The sequence below is a fragment of the Volvox carteri genome (genome assembly GCF_000143455.1).
Source record: "Volvox carteri f. nagariensis unplaced genomic scaffold VOLCAscaffold_19, whole genome shotgun sequence".
Lineage (NCBI taxonomy): Eukaryota > Viridiplantae > Chlorophyta > Chlorophyceae > Chlamydomonadales > Volvocaceae > Volvox > Volvox carteri.
Genome location: NW_003307562.1, coordinates 1,744,770 through 1,762,720, shown reverse-complemented (window position 1 = coordinate 1,762,720; position 17,951 = coordinate 1,744,770). Strand labels below are relative to the sequence as shown.

At 58.8% G+C, this 17,951-nt stretch overlaps 2 protein-coding genes across 2 annotated transcripts in view; one reads left to right on the top strand and one right to left on the bottom strand.

Annotated features, from left to right (window-relative positions):
- VOLCADRAFT_91120 (uncharacterized protein) overlaps positions 1–4,384 on the top strand; it is a gene marked incomplete at both ends in the record, with an annotated part of 7,150 nt that extends 2,766 nt beyond the window's left edge. Inside the window, 8 exons of the mRNA XM_002950637.1 lie at positions 208–317; positions 530–734; positions 1,038–1,084; positions 1,335–1,604; positions 2,020–2,092; positions 2,520–2,887; positions 3,587–3,807; positions 4,276–4,384. Of these exons, the coding sequence (XP_002950683.1) occupies positions 208–317; positions 530–734; positions 1,038–1,084; positions 1,335–1,604; positions 2,020–2,092; positions 2,520–2,887; positions 3,587–3,807; positions 4,276–4,384 (1,403 nt within the window). The remainder of the gene's footprint in view (positions 1–207; positions 318–529; positions 735–1,037; positions 1,085–1,334; positions 1,605–2,019; positions 2,093–2,519; positions 2,888–3,586; positions 3,808–4,275) is intronic.
- Positions 4,385–5,537: 1,153 nt separating this feature from the next.
- Positions 5,538–15,887, bottom strand: VOLCADRAFT_91119 (uncharacterized protein; the record flags this gene model as incomplete). Its single annotated transcript, XM_002950537.1, has 17 exons — positions 5,538–5,639; positions 5,699–5,763; positions 7,472–7,906; positions 7,949–8,120; positions 8,392–8,505; positions 8,716–8,902; positions 9,234–9,325; positions 9,509–9,625; positions 10,286–10,384; positions 10,736–10,843; positions 11,350–11,379; positions 11,432–11,582; positions 12,208–13,925; positions 14,034–14,335; positions 14,483–14,707; positions 14,863–15,066; positions 15,800–15,887. The coding sequence occupies 17 exons, from the start codon at positions 15,885–15,887 to the stop codon at positions 5,538–5,540; spliced, it is 4,209 nt and encodes a 1,402-aa protein (XP_002950583.1).
- Positions 15,888–17,951: the final 2,064 nt, after the last annotated feature.

Sequence of the window (17,951 nt, the reverse complement as noted above, 5' to 3'; positions counted from 1 at the left end):
GNGGGGAAGGGAGGGGGCTGGGGAAGGGAGGGGGCTGGGGAAGGGAGGGGGCTGGGGAAGGGAGGGGGCTGGGCGCCGTTCTGCCTCGGAAGCTCTGCCCTTTATCTCCTGACGTGCAAGTTACAAGCCCGTCTGACCGTCATCCTGCCGGTCTGCAGGAAGGCAGCGCTGTGCCGCTGCTGCTGCCCGCCCTCATGTTCCGCCCAGGGCCAACACCGCCACCGGCTTCAGCGGTTGGGTGGGTTCGAAATCCGCAGCCCCTCCCGCGGCCTGGGGACTGGATCAAGCTCAAGGACATGGTGCCGCGATTCGTGCAGGTGGGCCCCTGCGCGCGCGCGTGCGGCAAAGGTATCTGCAGGCAGAGTAGGTAGTTGCCTTTCGGTTTGCCGCGAGGGAGGTGAGGCCGCTGGAGGGGCAATAGTTCCGCAATGCCCGTCGGCCCGAGTGATCGTCCCCTCCCTTTCCGTGCCGCTTTCTCCACCTTCCTTCCGACCCTGTGCGGGTTCTCAATGCGTGCGTGTCGATGCAGGGCCAGCTGCAGCTGCTATTTGCGGAGCGCAGCAGCCTCGACCACCGACCCGGGGTTCGCAACGCGGGTGCCCCCACGGCCGGGGAGAGCCGTGGGGAGCACCCTGCGCAAAATCCCCCTCAGCAACGCGGCGGAGCGGGTGGACAGCCCTCCCCTTTTCCCCTTCAGAACGCCGCGCCGCGTGACCCCAGTTCCTGGTTGGCACGTGAGTCAACGTGTGTGGGTGATGCGGACCGGGTGCCTGGCATTACTTTTTGTCGGTTACAGGGGCCTCCGCGGTGTCGTGGTAGAGTGTACGACGTGCTTGTGTCCTCTAGAGGGCGGTGGACATGTTTCGCCATGTGCTGCTTCTCGACTGCATTCTCGATCGCATTTTGTAGTTTGATGGTGAAATTGAGCCAAGCGGGGTCCTCCTCCTCCTCCACCTCCACCTCCTCCTCCTCCTCCTCGTCGTCGTTTGCCTTTTTGCGGTGCCCTCGGCTGCCCCTCTGTCCCCGCACCTCCCTAGGCGTGTGCCACCCCTGGCGGGCCCTGCCGCTCCGCACTCTTCGCCAGGTGGGTCTGTGCGCCATACATCGTTTGACTCATAGTATAACATCATATGACTCATAGTATAACATCATTTGACTCATAACGCAAATAAGAACGGTAGGAAGGGAAAAAGTGCGAGAGGTAGGCAGTAGGCAGTAGGATGCCAACATAGGCAGCGGACAATCCACCAAGTAGTTAGCTGTTCACCCGGAACTGCTGCGGCAGCCCCCTCCCAACCGACCACAACCACCTCCATCACACCATCATGCAACAGGTGCTCATGCAGCAGGACACCTGCGACTGCACACCAGCGAGAGTCCTGGTCCGAGTCATGGCGGTGCTGAATCCCCCCCTGCCACCACCGCCATCACCAGCGGTGTCAGCAGTGGCCGCAAGCACAGGGCCACGGGCTTCTACAACACCGTCTGGTCAAGACCGCAGCGACGTCAGCGTGGATAGCACCAGCCCAGCGGCACATCAGCTCCGGACCTCATTGCTGAGGGCGGTGCTGCCAGCTGCTGCACTACGGTGCGAGCAGGAAGTGGTGGGTAGGTGGTTGGGCTGATGGGAAGAGTCACGGGCGCTGCGGGGTCCCCTCTTGGTTTGGCGCCCCGCAGCACTCGTGTCCTAACCCCCGAAATACCATTTGTTGCGCCACGGGGCTCTTAGAGGGAACCCGAATCGAGTCACGTCGCCAAGCTCGCTTCGTCACTCCTTTCTACCTCACGGCGCAGCCTCCGGTCGTGGACTGGCTGTACAGCCGGCCGGTCGCTGGCGGTCGGGACTTGTACTTGCACGGGGTTGCAGCCTCCTGGGACGTCCTTGCCGAAAAAAACTGATTTGGCCGCCTGCTGCTGTGTCAATGGAAGCTGGTACGCCGCTGCTGTGGCCCGGGTCTGTCCTTTCCGCGGCCTTTCCTGAACACTTTTTCGCTTTTCAAAACCCCCTTTGGCCAGCAGGTGGGGACACAGCTAGACCGGTCCGGCAATGGCCGCACCTTCGCGCTGGCACTGCTGCTTCAGGACGCGACGGGTACGGCGGGCCCCCACCACTCACCTGCACATCTGCTGAAGCCCTACAGCCCTGTCTTAGGGTCGTGCCCTCTAAACCGAACCCGCGAATGCACATGGACCATGGCTCTCAACTCGAAACTGAGAGGCTTCTTTGTCCAATCAGAGAGGGTTCTTTGTCCAATCAAACCAGGAAAAGTTCTCCCGCAAGACATTGAGCTCACAGCCATGAAGTAGTGCCTCACACATGCATTTGCGTTGCAATTTAGCGTTTTCAAGCGATGTGCGGCCATCAGCGCAACCAATGCGCCAGTAGTGCGTCGGCCTGTAAACCAGACACCCCGCAGGCGAATTAATGGCGTATTGATAGCCGCGTACTTCAGGTATACGAAAACGCAATACGGTGACAATGCAGCTTATAAGCCCCCCCCCCAAACGCGCCGCCACAGCCTCACTGCGTGCTGTAGTGCTCGGGGGTGCAGCAAACCTGTTTCTGTGGGACTTGCCGCCGCCCAGCGGAGACGTCGCCGCCCGCGCTGCAGCAACTTGGCAGGGCCAGCAGCGGCCACCGCAACAGCAGTCGGAGTCACAGCTGCAATCTTCTGCGGTCAGCCAGTCAAACCCCCTGCGCGTCATGACTCGGTCCAGGGCCAAGATGGCTGCTGCTGTCCCGGCAGTGGCTCCCGATGCAGCGGCAGCGCCGGCAACGGCGGCTCCCGATGCAGCGGCAACGGCGGTGCCTCCAGCTCAACGGGAGGAGCCAGGTCAGCAGTGCGGACAGGCGGGCCTTGACGACTGGGACAAGCTCTTCATGGCGGTGGGTGGGACCGAGCGCCTGTTAGGTTGTCTTCCGATGTCGAGAACTGGAACGCCGGAGAGTGCAGTGCATCATACGGGTCCTAGGCCTGCCTTGTCCAAGTGAATACACTATGTGCCGCCGCACCCTTGCACCTCCCCATGGGTAGGGTCCCGACACCCCGAGCACTTCACACAGCCCTACATGGCATACACAGATGCACGAGCTTCGCACATTCGCACGTGCACCACGAGAAACATAGATCTTGCTTTCTTGCAACGCGGCTTCGATCGAACTCTAAGTTTCCCTCTGGTTGAACACGCATGAGCACCACATTTCACCCGGGTCCACACTTGCAAGTGTAGTTAGCATTGCTTGTTAACCTGTTTCCACCACCACCCCGCTGGCCCCGTTGTGGTGGTGGCGGGCAGCTGGCGGAACCCCTTTGACTTGACTGCGCCGCCTTTTGTTTGCTTTGCCCACTTTCCGGTAACTGTAAGTCGATTTGTGCATATCACATCCTCCTTCGATACCTGCAAGGAGCAGTCTTCGCTTCGTCCTTGTCACATCAACTTCTATGTGCACGTAGACATACGTGTTTCCACAGCGGCACACTTCTATTCTCCAGACATCTTCCGAGCTTGGACCGCACAGTCCACTGCATATGCGCCTGAAGCCAACATGCGTCGCCTTGTTGACGTCTCACCCGGCCATTTGCAGCTGCGCTGGCTGTCCGAGCAAAGTGGCCCGGAGGGCACCTGGATGGAAGCCGTACTCCGGCCCATGTACCGAGATCGCGGCAACCCCTGGCAGTCCGCGGTGTACAGCCTGGAACACACAGTCTTGCAGCTGCCGCAACACCTCAAGAATTCCGCTGCGGCCGCAGAGCGGGGCCAGGGCAGCGCACCTGGAATGGGGATGGATAGCCGCGGTAGCGTCAGGTGCTGACACGGCGGTGCAAGTGATGTTGCGGGGGTAGGTTTCAGCAGCGCGCCAAAAAGTCCTATCCGTGTGGATAGAAAGCAGCGCAGGGGCCCCGGACTACCTCGTTCGCGGGTGTGCTGCTGCGGACTGCGCACAACATAGTTTGAACTTTACTGCGTCTGGGACTAATTTTATGTGCCCTTTTAAATGGCCTCGTCTCGCCCACCGAGAGCCGCGCCATATATTTTACTGCCCTGGCATTGATGGCCGTCGGCAGGCGTCATGATGTTATCATGACGATAGTTACATGGGATCTGGCCGAGGCCACTGGCTGGCCGAGGGTACAGACCCAAAAGGCATGACAGGAAGCGACAACCCTGCCAAATCCGCACCAACAACATATCTTGGTGCAGACGCTGTGGCACAAACCAGCCTAGCAAATCAATGTACGCGCACAAGACACGAACTCCGTCCCTGCTGTCCAGGTTATCACACCCTCCATCCCGCCCATTGCAAATAAGTATGGCACATATAGGGCGAAAAAGCCTCATGCTGCAGCGCACCCACCAAGCGCCCTCCAGCCAGCAAATTTAATCATATGTTCAAGCACCCCACATGCCGCAAAAAACCCTAAGCCTTTTGGGCGTAGACACAAACCGGCATCCATTTACCGGGGTGAGCGCCATCATCAGACGCATTTTACAGCACCGCCTGAACCCAGCACGGATTTCGTTTAACGCGCACCAAGAACAGCCATGCAGCGCAAGCCTTTGCTACCCATCAATGGATGGTGTGTGATCAATGGTATCAAAATACAAACAAGTTCCAAAGACAGCCAACAAACTTCTTGGGTCAATAAAGGCAATTGCACTTTGCGCGTACGTCCCCAGTGTACCGAGCGAGAAACGGCCCCCCCCAAGCCACAACACAATGTGCCGCACGCAGAATGCGCAAACAACTCGGCTAACGCCACCCGCCCGTCCAGCTAGTCTTTGAACTATCGAGCTGCCATAGGCCTGGCAATGGGCTCGTGCAGGAAAGAAAGAAGCCCCTTGTGGCAATTCGCCTCCCTGCAGACTGGATGCAGACTAACATGTCGTGCGGTTACTCGCCAACTTCTACCCAGCCCGCGGGCCCAGCTGCTCAGGAAGCCCAGCCCAGACCCCAAAGACGGCTGACCACCCCAGACGGTAGCTTGAGCACACGCCTATAACGACGTGCAGGCTGAACCTACAGACGAGGTGGCGCTGTGCCCTTGACATCTTGGGCCATCCAGACAGATCTTCAGCCTTGGCCTCGGACGCCCTCCCCCAACCTGAGACGGCACCGACACAAACCGATAAAAAAACGAACAACAAAAGCTAAAGGTACGATTTTCTGTAATGCGCCCTCCGCTAGTGGCCTACGCACACTGTGCCCCTCGCGCAACTTGCTCTCTGCGCAACCACAAGTGTGCAGAAATATGCGCGCGTAAAAACATGGTGCAAAATAACCCACAGTCGCCACTCGAACGAAAACAAAAAACAAGGCAAGGTCCGTTCATCCGTCAACCTGTTCGCACAACATCACTACCATGCAAAGTGTTCCACCAGCCCACACCTGACGATCAAGACACGAAACGACGATGGCGACGATAAGTACGCAAAAGGCCGCGAGGCCCAACTAACACCATTCATTCATCCCCACCCGACGGGGCTGGTTGGCTTACATCCCGGGAGGTGTCCGGCCCGTCCAACTTGTGCGCGATTTAGGTCAACCTAGCAAGGCTGTAGGGAATGCGATTGGGCAAGAGCCAAAAGCCTTTCTGTACAGATTTGCGTGGGCCGCTAGGCCCACCCACACACGCGCACTGCACAGGATGGAACCATCGGGGATGCACAGAGGCTGGGGAAGTCCCAGGCATCGGACCTTAACAGCCGTCGGGGCGCTAGCGAAACTTGACAAAGTACGCATGGCAACGTTATCTTGCCTTGCTGCGCACGCCAGCGGTGTGCTTGTGGGGGCGGGAGAGGGGGTGTAGGACAGAGTCGGCATGTCCGTGTAAGTCAAGAGTCTTGCATCCACCTGCCTTGCGGCGACGCCTCCTAAACGCCCCAATGCAGACGATTGCAGGCGGCGGAATGGTGCGACAAGGACACGTCGGCCCCTAATTAGCCCGGCAACAAACCCACCACCACCCCCACCCCAAGCAAGCACTTCCCTCGCCATCGGCGTCGCAGCGCGCACCACTGCCACTTGCAGCCGCTGCAACACGAGTCTTAACCATGCACGCGATAGGACTCACATGCATACCTCCTGGACATGCCATTCCGCCGGTGGAAGGGGTGATGACGGCTGCTGATGCTGCCACTGGCTACAAAGCGCGAACCTGCCTTTCTCCGGTCCCTCGACAAGACAAAACACCTCCATCAACAATACAATTCCATCTAGGAAATCTCTCGCAGGCAGGCAGGGCGGATGCCAGCCGAAAACCATTATGGGCGGAATCGTGCGCGCCAATCTCAAAGTTTTGTGTGTTCCGAGTGGTGCAGGGTGGTGATCTGAGCTGGCTTCCTCAACGCAGTGACAAGCGCATACGGCATCCAGCGTTCCAAATCCCAACAATCACCTCGTGGTTCCTTTGATTTCTCCTCTCCTCCGCACCCTAGCTGGCCAGCGGGCGGCGGCAAGTGAGCTGCACACCCATCCACATCCAGCGGAAATTGCTCCTCAGTAACCTCCTCTGCCCCGACACCATCTTTCACATCAGCCTTGCGCAACCCGCAGCAGCAACCACCTTCCCACCGCCGTCCAACTCTCCCGGTTTGAATCCCCCTACACATACAGGGGTAAACGCCGGAACTTCTATCTCATCCTTTCCCCCACGCGTCTCTCATGGAGTACTACCTACGTACCTACTTACCTACCTACCAGGTCACCAGCCACTACCTACCTCAGTAAGTACGAATACCCTCAATGCTCTGGATTCTCTCTCTCATCGATCAACATGACCATCACATAAAAACAGTATATGCTCTTCCTGGACAAGCAAATTCAAAAACTTAACTCTTGAATTTAATCGCCACCTTTAGGGCGGGTGAATCGCCAGTATCATGTATTTAAGCCCCCTGACCCGCTTCTGGCGGGTCGCGGGTTCGCAGGTGCACTATCTATAATACCTTGGCACGCTGAAGAGACCGAAAACGCTCCCAAAGGCCCGCGCTAGACACGCGAGCCGCCGGGGTCAAATGGAAAGAGAAGAAGAGGAAAAGAGGTAACCGAGAGATGCCCAGCGGGCCAAATTGTCCCATGCACACGTGGCATTCTACGGAACAGCCACCACACGGTGGGGCGTGCGGCTGCGTCCCCCTGGAACAGCATGGCCGGAGTAACCCATGCCGGCGTCCGACCCCACCGGTGCCACAGCGCCGCCTTGCGCTGTCCATTGCTGTTGTTGCTGGTGCTGCTGGTGCTGCTGCCGTTGTTGTTGCTGCTGTGGGTAAGGTTGCTGGCTGCCATACAGGGTGCTGCTGCTGCTACCGCCGCCACCACTGCTCCCAGGGCTGCTGCTCTGAAGATGTCGTTTCTGAGCTGCGGCGGCCTGCGCTGCAGCGACGGCGCTAGGGTGGCCTGGACCCCACATCGCACCATTGCGGCTGGTCCCACCAGTTGCGGCCATCGGCAGCGGCGGCGGCGGCGCACCCGTTGCGCCGCTCCGCATCGGGCTTGGGCCACGGAGTGGACCTGCGCTACCCGTACTCGAGCGGGCTACCGGAGCACCCGAGGGCCCTGCTTGCTGTTGCTGCTGCTGCTGGAGGCTATAGCGGCCATCCATTGACGCCCAGGCTTGCCTGGGCAGCGGAAAACCCTGACCCGACCACTGCACTCCACCGCCGCTACTGCCGGGCGCTGTAGCAGCCGTTGCCACAGTCGCCACTATCCCGGCATTACCCAATCCCGCAGATGTGGCTCCGCCGGTGCTGGCAGCAAACTCGTACGACTCTACGGCCTGCTCGGCGCCCATCACGGCTCCGTGGCCGTGGCCGCGGCCGTTGCTCACGTGGACAGCGGCGGCGGCGGTGACCGACTGTCGTAAGCGGTCGGATGGGGCGACTGCGGCGGCGGCGCCGCCGCCGCCTGCAGCCGCAGACATCTCAGCAGCCGTGCGATCGAGCGCACCTCCCAGTTTTTCCAGTGCGATGGATCGATTGTAACTGGCGTGCGCATTGCCAGGTTCCAAGGAGATAACGATATCGTAGTCCATCACCGCCTCATTGTACCATTCAATCATGGCATAGCAGTAGGCGCGGATGGTGTGCAGCTTGGGATTGTTAGGCGAAAGTGTGATCGCCTGCGGGGCAACAGGACGGCACTTGGCACTCTAGGATCTGTCCTGTGACCCATTAGAGCATAAACAACTCTACCAAATAGCGCATCAGACAAATACACCCTGAACTCCCCCTTCCGAATTTGGCATCTTGTCCCGCCTCGCCCCGCGTCCTTTCAACGTCCGTGCAACAGCCCGGAGCTGCGGCTAACCTATCGGGCCCTTTGGCCTCTACCAGCTGGGCAGCCGGCAAATGAACGGGCAATATCATCAGACAACCCTTCTCCCCACCCACCCTTGTGTAGTCCCGAATAGCGCTCTCGTACTCGCCCATTCGGCGAAAGCAGTGCGCCCGGCGGCTATAGCTGAGAAGGTCCCCTGGATCCAAGGAAATGGCGCGAGTCAGGTCCTGCGTACGATCACAGAAAAAGGGAAGTATTAATTATTAATTATAAAAGTGGCGGAGGTAAGATTGGCTTTGCCGTAAATCAAGTTCTCTGAGTCCCAGGAGACTGGAAAAGAAATGCTTGGAAATCGCGCACTACGCCCAAGAAACCCCCGATCGAATCCCAGGACCCGCCTGTACTGCACCGTAGTGGTCGCCACGTTCCCGCCGCACTTGCGCTCGGTTCCGGAACAGCAAGGCGCTGGGGGGCTGCATGAGCACTACCGCCATGTCCAGATCCGACTGCGCCTCCTCCAGCCGACCGAGGTGCTGCAAGAGCACGCCACGGGCGTTGTACGACTGTGCGCAGTTGGGATCACCCATGATGGCGCGATCAAAATCCTGGAGGGCCATATCTGACCTGCGGGCGGGCGGGGGGGGCCCAGGGGAAAGACGGCGGGAGGCGGGAGTTGCAGCTGCAACATGTAGGGGAAAGAGCCATAAATCGTTGACGGTGGAAATCGTCATACAGCCAAGAGGTGTAGCGGGTCTGCCGGACAACTCAAAGGTGCTACGGTGCTATCGTCTCCATGTCTCCACGTCAGCTGCCCCTTCCGTCCGCTATATGAGGGTCATGAGACCCGCATACACCGCGTCGTTTCTCCTTCCAGACCCCCCAACCAATGATACCCCAATGCTACAGCCGGGTTGCCCTTGGGACGGGGGCTGCTACCTCCTACGCGGTCACGTACCTGCCGTTCCGCTCGTGCAGGCTGCCCCTGTTGAGCAGCGCCGTTGCGTTGTTGGGCTCCATCTCCAGCGCCTTGGTGTAGTCGTCAATAGCCTGGTCCGACACGGTGGAGCACGGCAGCGGACAGCAACGGGGGCAACGGGGGTAAGCGAGAGCAGGGGATCAGGCAGCGGGCCTCTCACCACCGAGGCAATACACGGGTTCTGCATATGTTCCAAGGAGCTCATTACGGAGCTGCCCGTCTACAGCACGTCCGCCCCACACGGCCACACGCACCTGCTGCACGTGGTTAAGTCGGTCGTGGCAGAAGGCCCGATTGTAATAGGCCCGGCAGTGGTTGGGGTTGAGCTTGATGGCCATGGTGTAATCCTGGACGGCCGCCTCAAACATACCCTGCGACCCGAGAGAAAACCAACCCGTCAGTCGGTCAGTCAGTCAGTCAGCCAATCATAGCAGTGTCTCTACATCTGCGTCACGTCCAGCACCAAACAAGGACAGCCAGCTCGCCTAGGGCTGGGTCAAGAATGGCGCAGCCGAATGAATCCGAGAGGGTCACTCGTAGTAGGAGGGGTAGGAGGAGGAGGGGTAGGAGGAGGGGTAGGAGGAGGGGTAGGAGGAGGGGTAGGAGGAGGGGTAGGAGGTGGGGTAGGAGGAGGGGTAGGAGGAGGGGTAGGAGGAGGGGTAGGAGGGAGCAGGAGGGGGAGGGGGAGCAGGAGGGGGAGTAGTAGTGCATCTGATGCACTGGTGGCCAATAGATCGCAACTCCTCTCACATTCTCTACCGCCTTGTACACGTGGATGCGGGTGGAGCTGCCAGTGGCGTGTGCATGTGCAAGGCAATGGCCTCTTCAACCGTTCATTCATCGTGCATGCATCCTTTTATTAGCCAGAGCCTGGTCCGGCCAACTGTTATCTAAACTTGGAGCTGCTGTTATCTACATCCCCGCATGTTGCGCACACAGGGCTGCGCGCCTGCGTGCGCTGCGAGGGCGCGTGACCGGCAGCGGCAATGTAAACCCGCACAACGCCATACACCGCACCGCATATGTCGCACCTGTTTCCTGAGCGCAAAGCCCCTGTTGTGATAGAAGTCCGCACTGTTGGGCTCCAAGCATATTGCAGCGGTGAAGTCAGCCACGGCTCCGGCAAAATCCTGTGGAGCCCAAGTAAAGCGGTGTCCGCTCTGTGTGTTTTCTCTCTCTCTCCCTTTCTCTACCTACTATCTATCTCCCTATCTATCTCCCAGGCAACCTCCACTCGGCCCCGTTACCCCGGTGTAGCATTTGAACCATTTTCCAATATTATACATCATATTGGTCACAGAGCCATAATAAAGCGACAGTACGGCACCCGAGGCACCGGCACCAACCAGCGCCGGCCGGGGTGAAGCCGCCGACTTTAACAACCCCGGATAACCAGCGGATAACCCTTAATTCGCCTTAACAATTCCACAGCCGCCCGGCGCCCTGATGCCGCGTTACCCGCAAGCCAAGGCCACTCCCACCTGCAGGCGGTCTCTCGTGATGCCGCGATTGTAGTGCGCATACGAGCTCTGCGGGTCTACTTGTAGCGCCGCCGTGTAGTCCTCCACCGCCGCTTCCAGCTCCCCCAACTTCAGCGGGGTGGGGTTGGGTGGTTTGGGATGTGATGCGACGAAAGGGTGCAGGGATGGACAGACGGCTCGCGTGACAACACAACATACGCGCGCGCGTGCGTGTGTATCTGTGTATTTGTGCGTGTGTTCATGTGCACAAGAGCAAAAGGTAGCACCGGCCGATCCAGTGCAAGCACACATAGGGCGCCTACACCATACCGACACAATAACGTGTGACACCAGCACAAGAAGCATATGACGTATACCGGCGAGACAACATAACGGACAGACAAAACGGACAAAACGGACGAAAAAAGATGTCAACTGGGACTACCGGGAAAAAAGAGCTAATGGGTTGAGCAGAGGCCTCGACACGGCCCACAGCGCAAACAATTACTACATGAGCAGCACCACCGCGCAACGCAGTCCTGCATTGCGCATTACAAACAAACGGACGCACCAGGCCGCGCCCCCGGCCCCGGGCCCATGTGTCGACCTGCTGTCGACGTGCCGGCCGCCTTTACCGGGGGAAGGCGTGAAAGCCATCCATGCCCCTGCGCGGGGGCGGCACGCGCTGTCTCATCTAGGACAGAGGGCCCCACTCACCCTATCATACGTGAAGCCCCGGTTGAAGAGCGTTTTAAAGTGGTTGGAATCCAGCTCCAACGCGCGCGTGTATTCCCGCACTGCCTCCACCAACTTGCCCTGTTGACGTAGTGCAAAGGCGCGCAAGTTGTACTGCTCAATCGCCTTATGCCTGCGGGAAGGGAAAGGGCCAGCGCTGGCATGAAACAACTGTATGAAGAAAGCTATAGGTGCGGATAAAAGCTTGAGAAAGGCGAGGCGTCACAGAAACAGCGCTATAAAGTGGACTTCACCACTTACAGCTTTACACTTGACATATATTTGTTTACACTTAACAGAATCCTTTGCCTGGACTGGTTCCGGAGCGCCGCGCTGGTTAAAAATTATTGTGTTTCCGGGCTCCGTCCTTCCCATGGCGAAGCCCCTGCGGCGCCCCACTATCACTTCAGCTGCGCGGACCACTGGTGACATCGGCTAACCCCCACCGGCCAGATGGAAGCAATTTGATAATTGAGCTGGCCCCTGCCTGCCTACCTCCGTCCTGCACGAGTAAAGCTTCCAGCATTCTGGGCCCCCCCCCCTTGGAGAGGGCCCCAGTCCAAGTCCCCCCATCGTTTCCTCACGGCCCCCAAGGAGGCGACGGCCCCAAGTCGGACACCGGAACGCCCTCTTTGCCAGCTGGCAGCAGCGAGAGCTCTAGAGGCCCACACAACTACAAACACCCACATCGCCCTGCAATTCCAACGGCCGGCTCAGTTCCGAGGTATAGCTTCTCTTTACAAACGCGCTGGCCCCACCTGCTGCTCTGGTCGGTTGCGTCCGACGCTGCGCTGGAGGACGTCGACGGGCGGGACATCTCCACTGCCGCCACCATGCCGCCATGGCCGCCCATGGACCACGGATCCAGTGAGCACGCGCCGTCGTTACTTGCCGGCCCAGTCGACTCCGGCGCACCACTGCCGGCGTCGCCACCGCCGCTGCGTCTGGCGGCGGCGACCATAGCCGCCAAGCCGTCACCCACCTCGCTGCTCCCGTATGCCACCAGAGCAGACGACGGAGAAGCAGCCGTGCCCTTGACTTGCAATGAGTCGCGATGGGCTCCGTTCTGCAGCCGATGGACGAGCTCTGGGTGGTAACCGTTACCCTGGGGCGGTTGTTGCTCCTCCGCCAGCGCGTCCTGATGACCCCCCCCTCCGTCGCTCCGTGGGGCCCGCGTCCCCCGCAAATTCACTGCGTGCTGCTGCTGCTGATTTTGCTGCTGCTGTGCCGCCGAGGACATGCGGACCGCCGTTGCCGCCTGGTGCGCCTGCAGCAGCTGCTGTTGTTGTTGCTGGTATTGTAGCTGATGCGGCAGCATGCTCGGGGGCGGGCGTAAGTGCGGCGGCAGCGCCGTGGGTGCCGCACCGCTGTGACGGTCACTGCCACCGCCCCAACTTTGGCTGCCTGGATTGCGTGCTTGTCCCGACGCGGCGGCCGCAGCTCCAACGCCGGGGCTGCGGTCGTCCTGCACAAAACGCTCAAAAGGGCTGGGTGACCGCAGCTCCCTTGCTAGACCCGGCGGAGTGGAGCCGGGAGTGGATTGGGCGCCGCTGCGGCCCGGCATCTGCACATGCCGATGCGCCTGCACGTGTGGGTGCACTGCCCGCATGGGCCCTGGGCCCGGCGGTCGGGAGTGGTGGTGCAGTCGTGCCTGCTGCGCCTGGCCATGTGGAGCTGCCGCCGGCCCTGCACGGTGCGCAGCGGCTGCCACCCGTCCCTTGGGCGTCTGTGAACGACCGTTGTTGCTGAAGCCCTGGCCCTGAACCTCACGAAGGACACCGTTAGGAACCGCTCGCGTACCATTCTCTACCGCTGCGTGTTGGGCCTGTTGCTGCTGTTCTTGCTGCTGTTGCAATGGTTGGCTCCCTTGTCTGCTCAGCGTGGATTGCTGCTCGTGCTGCTGAGCCGCTACAAACATGTTTCGCAGCTGCTCAAGCACAAACTCATCCTCTGCCTGCTGCTGTTGCTGTTGCTCCTGTCGCTGCGCCTGCTGGTGCAAGTGCAGCGCCCTGGTGCCTTGCAGGGTGGCGAGCAGCCGCGCCGATGCAGGGCCTTCCGAGGGCGGCGGCAGAGGAGCCGCTGATGATGTTGCAGCGCTGCCGTGATGTTTGGAAGCGTCCGCAGCCTGGGTCCAGGCCGCTTCCGAGCATCCAGCGCCCTGCCGTGGTTCTAGCCATGATCCTAACGAGTCATGAATAGATGGCTCCTGCTGCCGCGCAGCGTGCGCCCCTGCGTCTTCGCCGAGGCCAGATGACCGCTGCCGCTGTCGCAGCTGTTGCCGATAGCTACGGCCGTGCTGATCTGGGTGATGGTGGAGGTCACGTTTATGCTGTTTGGGGCTGAGCGATGCAGCGCCCGCCTCTGGCGTAGCTGCATGCGGGTCTGGCTGTGCGCCGGCATGGGACCGTGCCGTCGAGAGCACCGTGCCGGTGCCTGTGCCAGCACCTGGTCCCCAGGCGAGCCCCTCAGTATGGCCCTGCGTGTGGGGAGGAGAGGGTTGCGCGGCGAATAGGATACCTGGGCCGACTGCGTGTGCCGCGCCATACACCGCGGCGGCAGAGCTGCTAACACCGGATAGCCTCACCTCCTCGTCGAAAAGTGCGTCGGAACCGGTGTTAGAGTTGAGCCGTTCCCAACCCGTGCCGGAGACGTCGGAAAAGGACGTTCTGCTGGATAACCCGTGTCCCTCAGCGCCGTACTGTTGTCGCACATGTTGGGAGAGGGTATGGGGTTGTGGGGTGCTGGCGTGCAGGGCTGCGGCTGCCGCGGCGTCAGCTGCTGCACCCAGCGAGCTGGCCAGCTGCTGCTGAGCGGGGTCCTGGTCTCGCAGCCGCCTCGTCCCCTTACAGGTTTGTTGGTCTAGCTCGATGGCGGCGCTGAAGTCCTCTGTGAGGAACAGGAGAAATTGAATTCAGGCGGACGTCGGGGAGGCAGAGACGGGGGGATTAATGGCTACGAACACGAGCAGCGGGGTCAGAGTACCCCACGGCGGCCTCTACCCAAGGCGTACCAGGCGATTTCCATAGCACGCACCTATAGCCTGTGAAAAGCTTCCTTTCGCACTAAAGCACACTGCACGGTTGTATAGCGCCTTGTGATGCTGCGGCTCCTGCTGCAGGACTGCCGTGTAACATTGGATTGCCTCGTCAATATGCTGCTGCCGCTCAAGGATGGTCCCACGATAGAAGAGGGCATCCACATTCGTCGGCTCCAACGCGAGTAAACTGTTATAGTCCGCCAGCGCGGCGTCGTCCTCCCCTGCGATTAGGACCGTTTGAAAGACTGCTGAATCCCCATGGGCTTTACAAAAGCCAAAAGCAATAAAATGTCATACGCCTGGCGATATTTGCTCCGAACCACAGTGTCCGCTCATAACCGGCCTTCGGTCAGGTTCAATACTCAGCAGCTCTTACCAAGCATCCGATAGCTCTGTGCCCTTAAACGCATCGCCAACGTATGCTTTGGATTGGAAAGAAGCTTCTCTGTGCACTCGTTGATAAGGCGGTGATAGTCGCGAGTGATAGTTCTGCGACCGTTGCCGCCAGGCAGTATTCGGGCCACAGTGGCACCATTTGGCGCAGGACTTCGCTGCTCGGACACCATGAGCAGTGCTAGTCCTCCAGCGAGGGCGACACTCTTTCAGAAGTCATGTCAGAGTTCAAAGCACGCAAGACCGGGACATACTGCTGAGCTCCTGAGCATTCTGTTCATGCATTTTATCTAAGGAGACAATCTGCCTTCTATCAGCCTTGGGAACTAGTGTGGCGACTGTCTCAAGGCGTCCAGACGTTGCAAGACGCCAAAAGCGTGATTATGAGTGACAACAGTATGAGGTAAACGCTAAACATGATGCTGACAAAACGACTTTCCTGGCAGTAACACCAACCCGGTTGTACCGCAACAGTCGACTGCGAAGATACAGCAAAGGGCGCATAATCCATAGGGGCACTGGTGCAGGTATAAACAAAATAAATCTATTAGATGTCCTGCTTTAATGCAAACATGACCCATGCAGTGGAGCTTGCGAACGCACAGCGCGCGGAGACTGAGGCTGAGGCGACCAGCACGGGAACTGTATATGCTAAACAATGAATACGTTCTATCACATGGCATTGCTTGCCAGCAACGAGACCTATTAAGGCAAGCTTGCTAAGAAACCCCCCTTCCTAACCTGTGCTCCCCCACGTTGCGCACCATGCTCAGGAACGATGCTTGGGTATACGCATATTGATTTCCTGTGCCGTGGAGCTGTCGAAGTCCAAATACCTTCCTATCACTCATCTCCTGGCGGCAGGCTGCACACTAGACAGTGTATTCCATTAACGCGGTGTAGATTCCTATCTTGCGCACCAACCCTTTTCGCTGTTGTCTTGGATTTAGTTACCCATGCGGCCGTGAGGGTTGGAGCGGCCGTGCGCTGATGGCGGATGTCATACATTTATGTTTACAATTACATACACACGGATTTCTTCTTTAGATGCCCGAGGATGTCGCTTGGGCAGACAGGAGATGGATGCGCGCACAGCTGCGGGGGTCAAGCGGATAGGTTGCGCCGTCCAGCTCCTGTCCCGACGCGCCCGCACACACTCTTGCGCTGCTCGCACTCCCACTCCCAAGGCCGCGCCCACTCCTTTATAACGCTGTGTCGCGGCAATTCTCAAACCTCTGGGGATGCTTGCGAGGCCGCTTCGTACCGGGCCGATATAATTCTTTTGAATCAATCAATGAAGCGCCTAGTTGCCCCACCCAAACACCGCTGCAAGCGGGCCGCCACTTCTATGGCGGACTTAGGTTCATTGGATCATTCGTTGGTCCTGCGCCTGGTGCACGAGGTGAAGGTTCAAAACCTTAAGCTCGCCCGGCTGCCAGCCTGGGCCTCGGGAGCCACATCTCCTCCTCTCGCCAGATGCACCAGGGCGAACCGCCCTGTAGTAAACACCGTACAAAACAGCAGAAACGGTACGGCAACACACACATCTTGCAGTGATTTCATGCCTTTTAATTTAAGTAAACACACTTCATGCAAGGCAGCTTCCATACCACCAATCATCACGCCAATCATCACGTATGCTCGCACCCATACCCGCATCCCGAAGCCGTGTGGGCTCGCGATTTTCCTTTCAAAACCCCATACGCATGGAACGCACCCCATTACACTCCAATCCCATAGTATAAACGCACACCGTGGCACACGCGGTAAGCAGCGTTGGGGCTTGTTGAAATCATGGAGAACAGAAGAACGGAAGAAGAACAAGGAAGAGGAAGGAAAAGACGAAGGCAAAGGTGGCGAAGAAAAACAGGAAAAAAAAGGAAAACGAAGAAAATGAAGGAAAGAGGACACCCCAGAGCCTTCCGAACGCTACAACACGGTTGACCTGCCGATTGACCGACCAACGGAAACGTTCATGTCCAAAGCCCCAGCAAGCCCACAGGTTGCAGAGCAAAAGCCCTGCCATTCCCCCTCGCCACTCATTGCTTTTTATCCCTCTCTGAGCATCCTCTGGGAGGTCCACAGTTGCAGCAGCGAGTACAGTTCGTGTATCAACCACCACGTGGCGGGATGTGGCAGGAAGCCAGGCAGCTTTGGCTTGAAAGTGTACCTAAAGACCTGAACGATCCTTGCGATACGCCGTCGCCTGTGTGTTTGTGTTTGTATGTATATGTGTGTATGTGTTTGTGTGTGTGTGTGTGTGTGTGTGTGTGTGTGTGTGTGTGTGTGTGTGTGTGTGTGTGTGTGTGTGTGTGTGTGCATGCCCTGACCCGAGCTGCTGCACCAACCTCCTGGCCAGTTCAATGTATTTGAACGGCGTCCAGGCCCAAACGGGGAGGTCTAGAAATGACATCCAGACCAGAACAACAACAGCACAATGCGCATCAGTAATGTAACGCCTAAACAGTCAAGTAACGCTCGAAAAGACCGGCAGCTGCGTTAGTCGAGTTAAACGCCAATCCATTATACGTGCACAGGCCTGACACAGCCGGCATGGAGACAAGACGCGCATGTACATTTGTCTTTGTCGTTGTGGAGCTCGTGCCGGCATCTCCCCAGCCGCCGCCTTCGCCGTCGCTGCTTTTTCAAGCAGTTATTCTCAAGCGTTGGGGACACTCACTACTACTACTGCTGCTGCTGCTGCCGCTGCCGCCGCCGCCACCCCAGCAGCAGCAGCAGAAAAATTGTAATAGCAAGCCGAGCTGAACGCGCCCAATAGGCGAGGAAAACCGCAGTCAAGTCATCGTACACGCAGAAAAGAGCATGTGTGCGTTCACACGCCCGCTCGCTCGCTCGCACGTACACACAGGCATATAAATACGTGCACATTTGGGTTTGCGAGAGCGCACGCACCGCACCACACCCTGTTCGCAAGGTCAGGTCTGTTTATGAGTCAAGTACAACCCGCCAAGGAAATCGGTTGTGGGGAGAGCCTCGAGTCTTGGGTCTTAACCCATGTGACGTGTGTCGCAACCGGGCCAAGAACGAATCCTTCCTTCCTGCCTTCCTTCC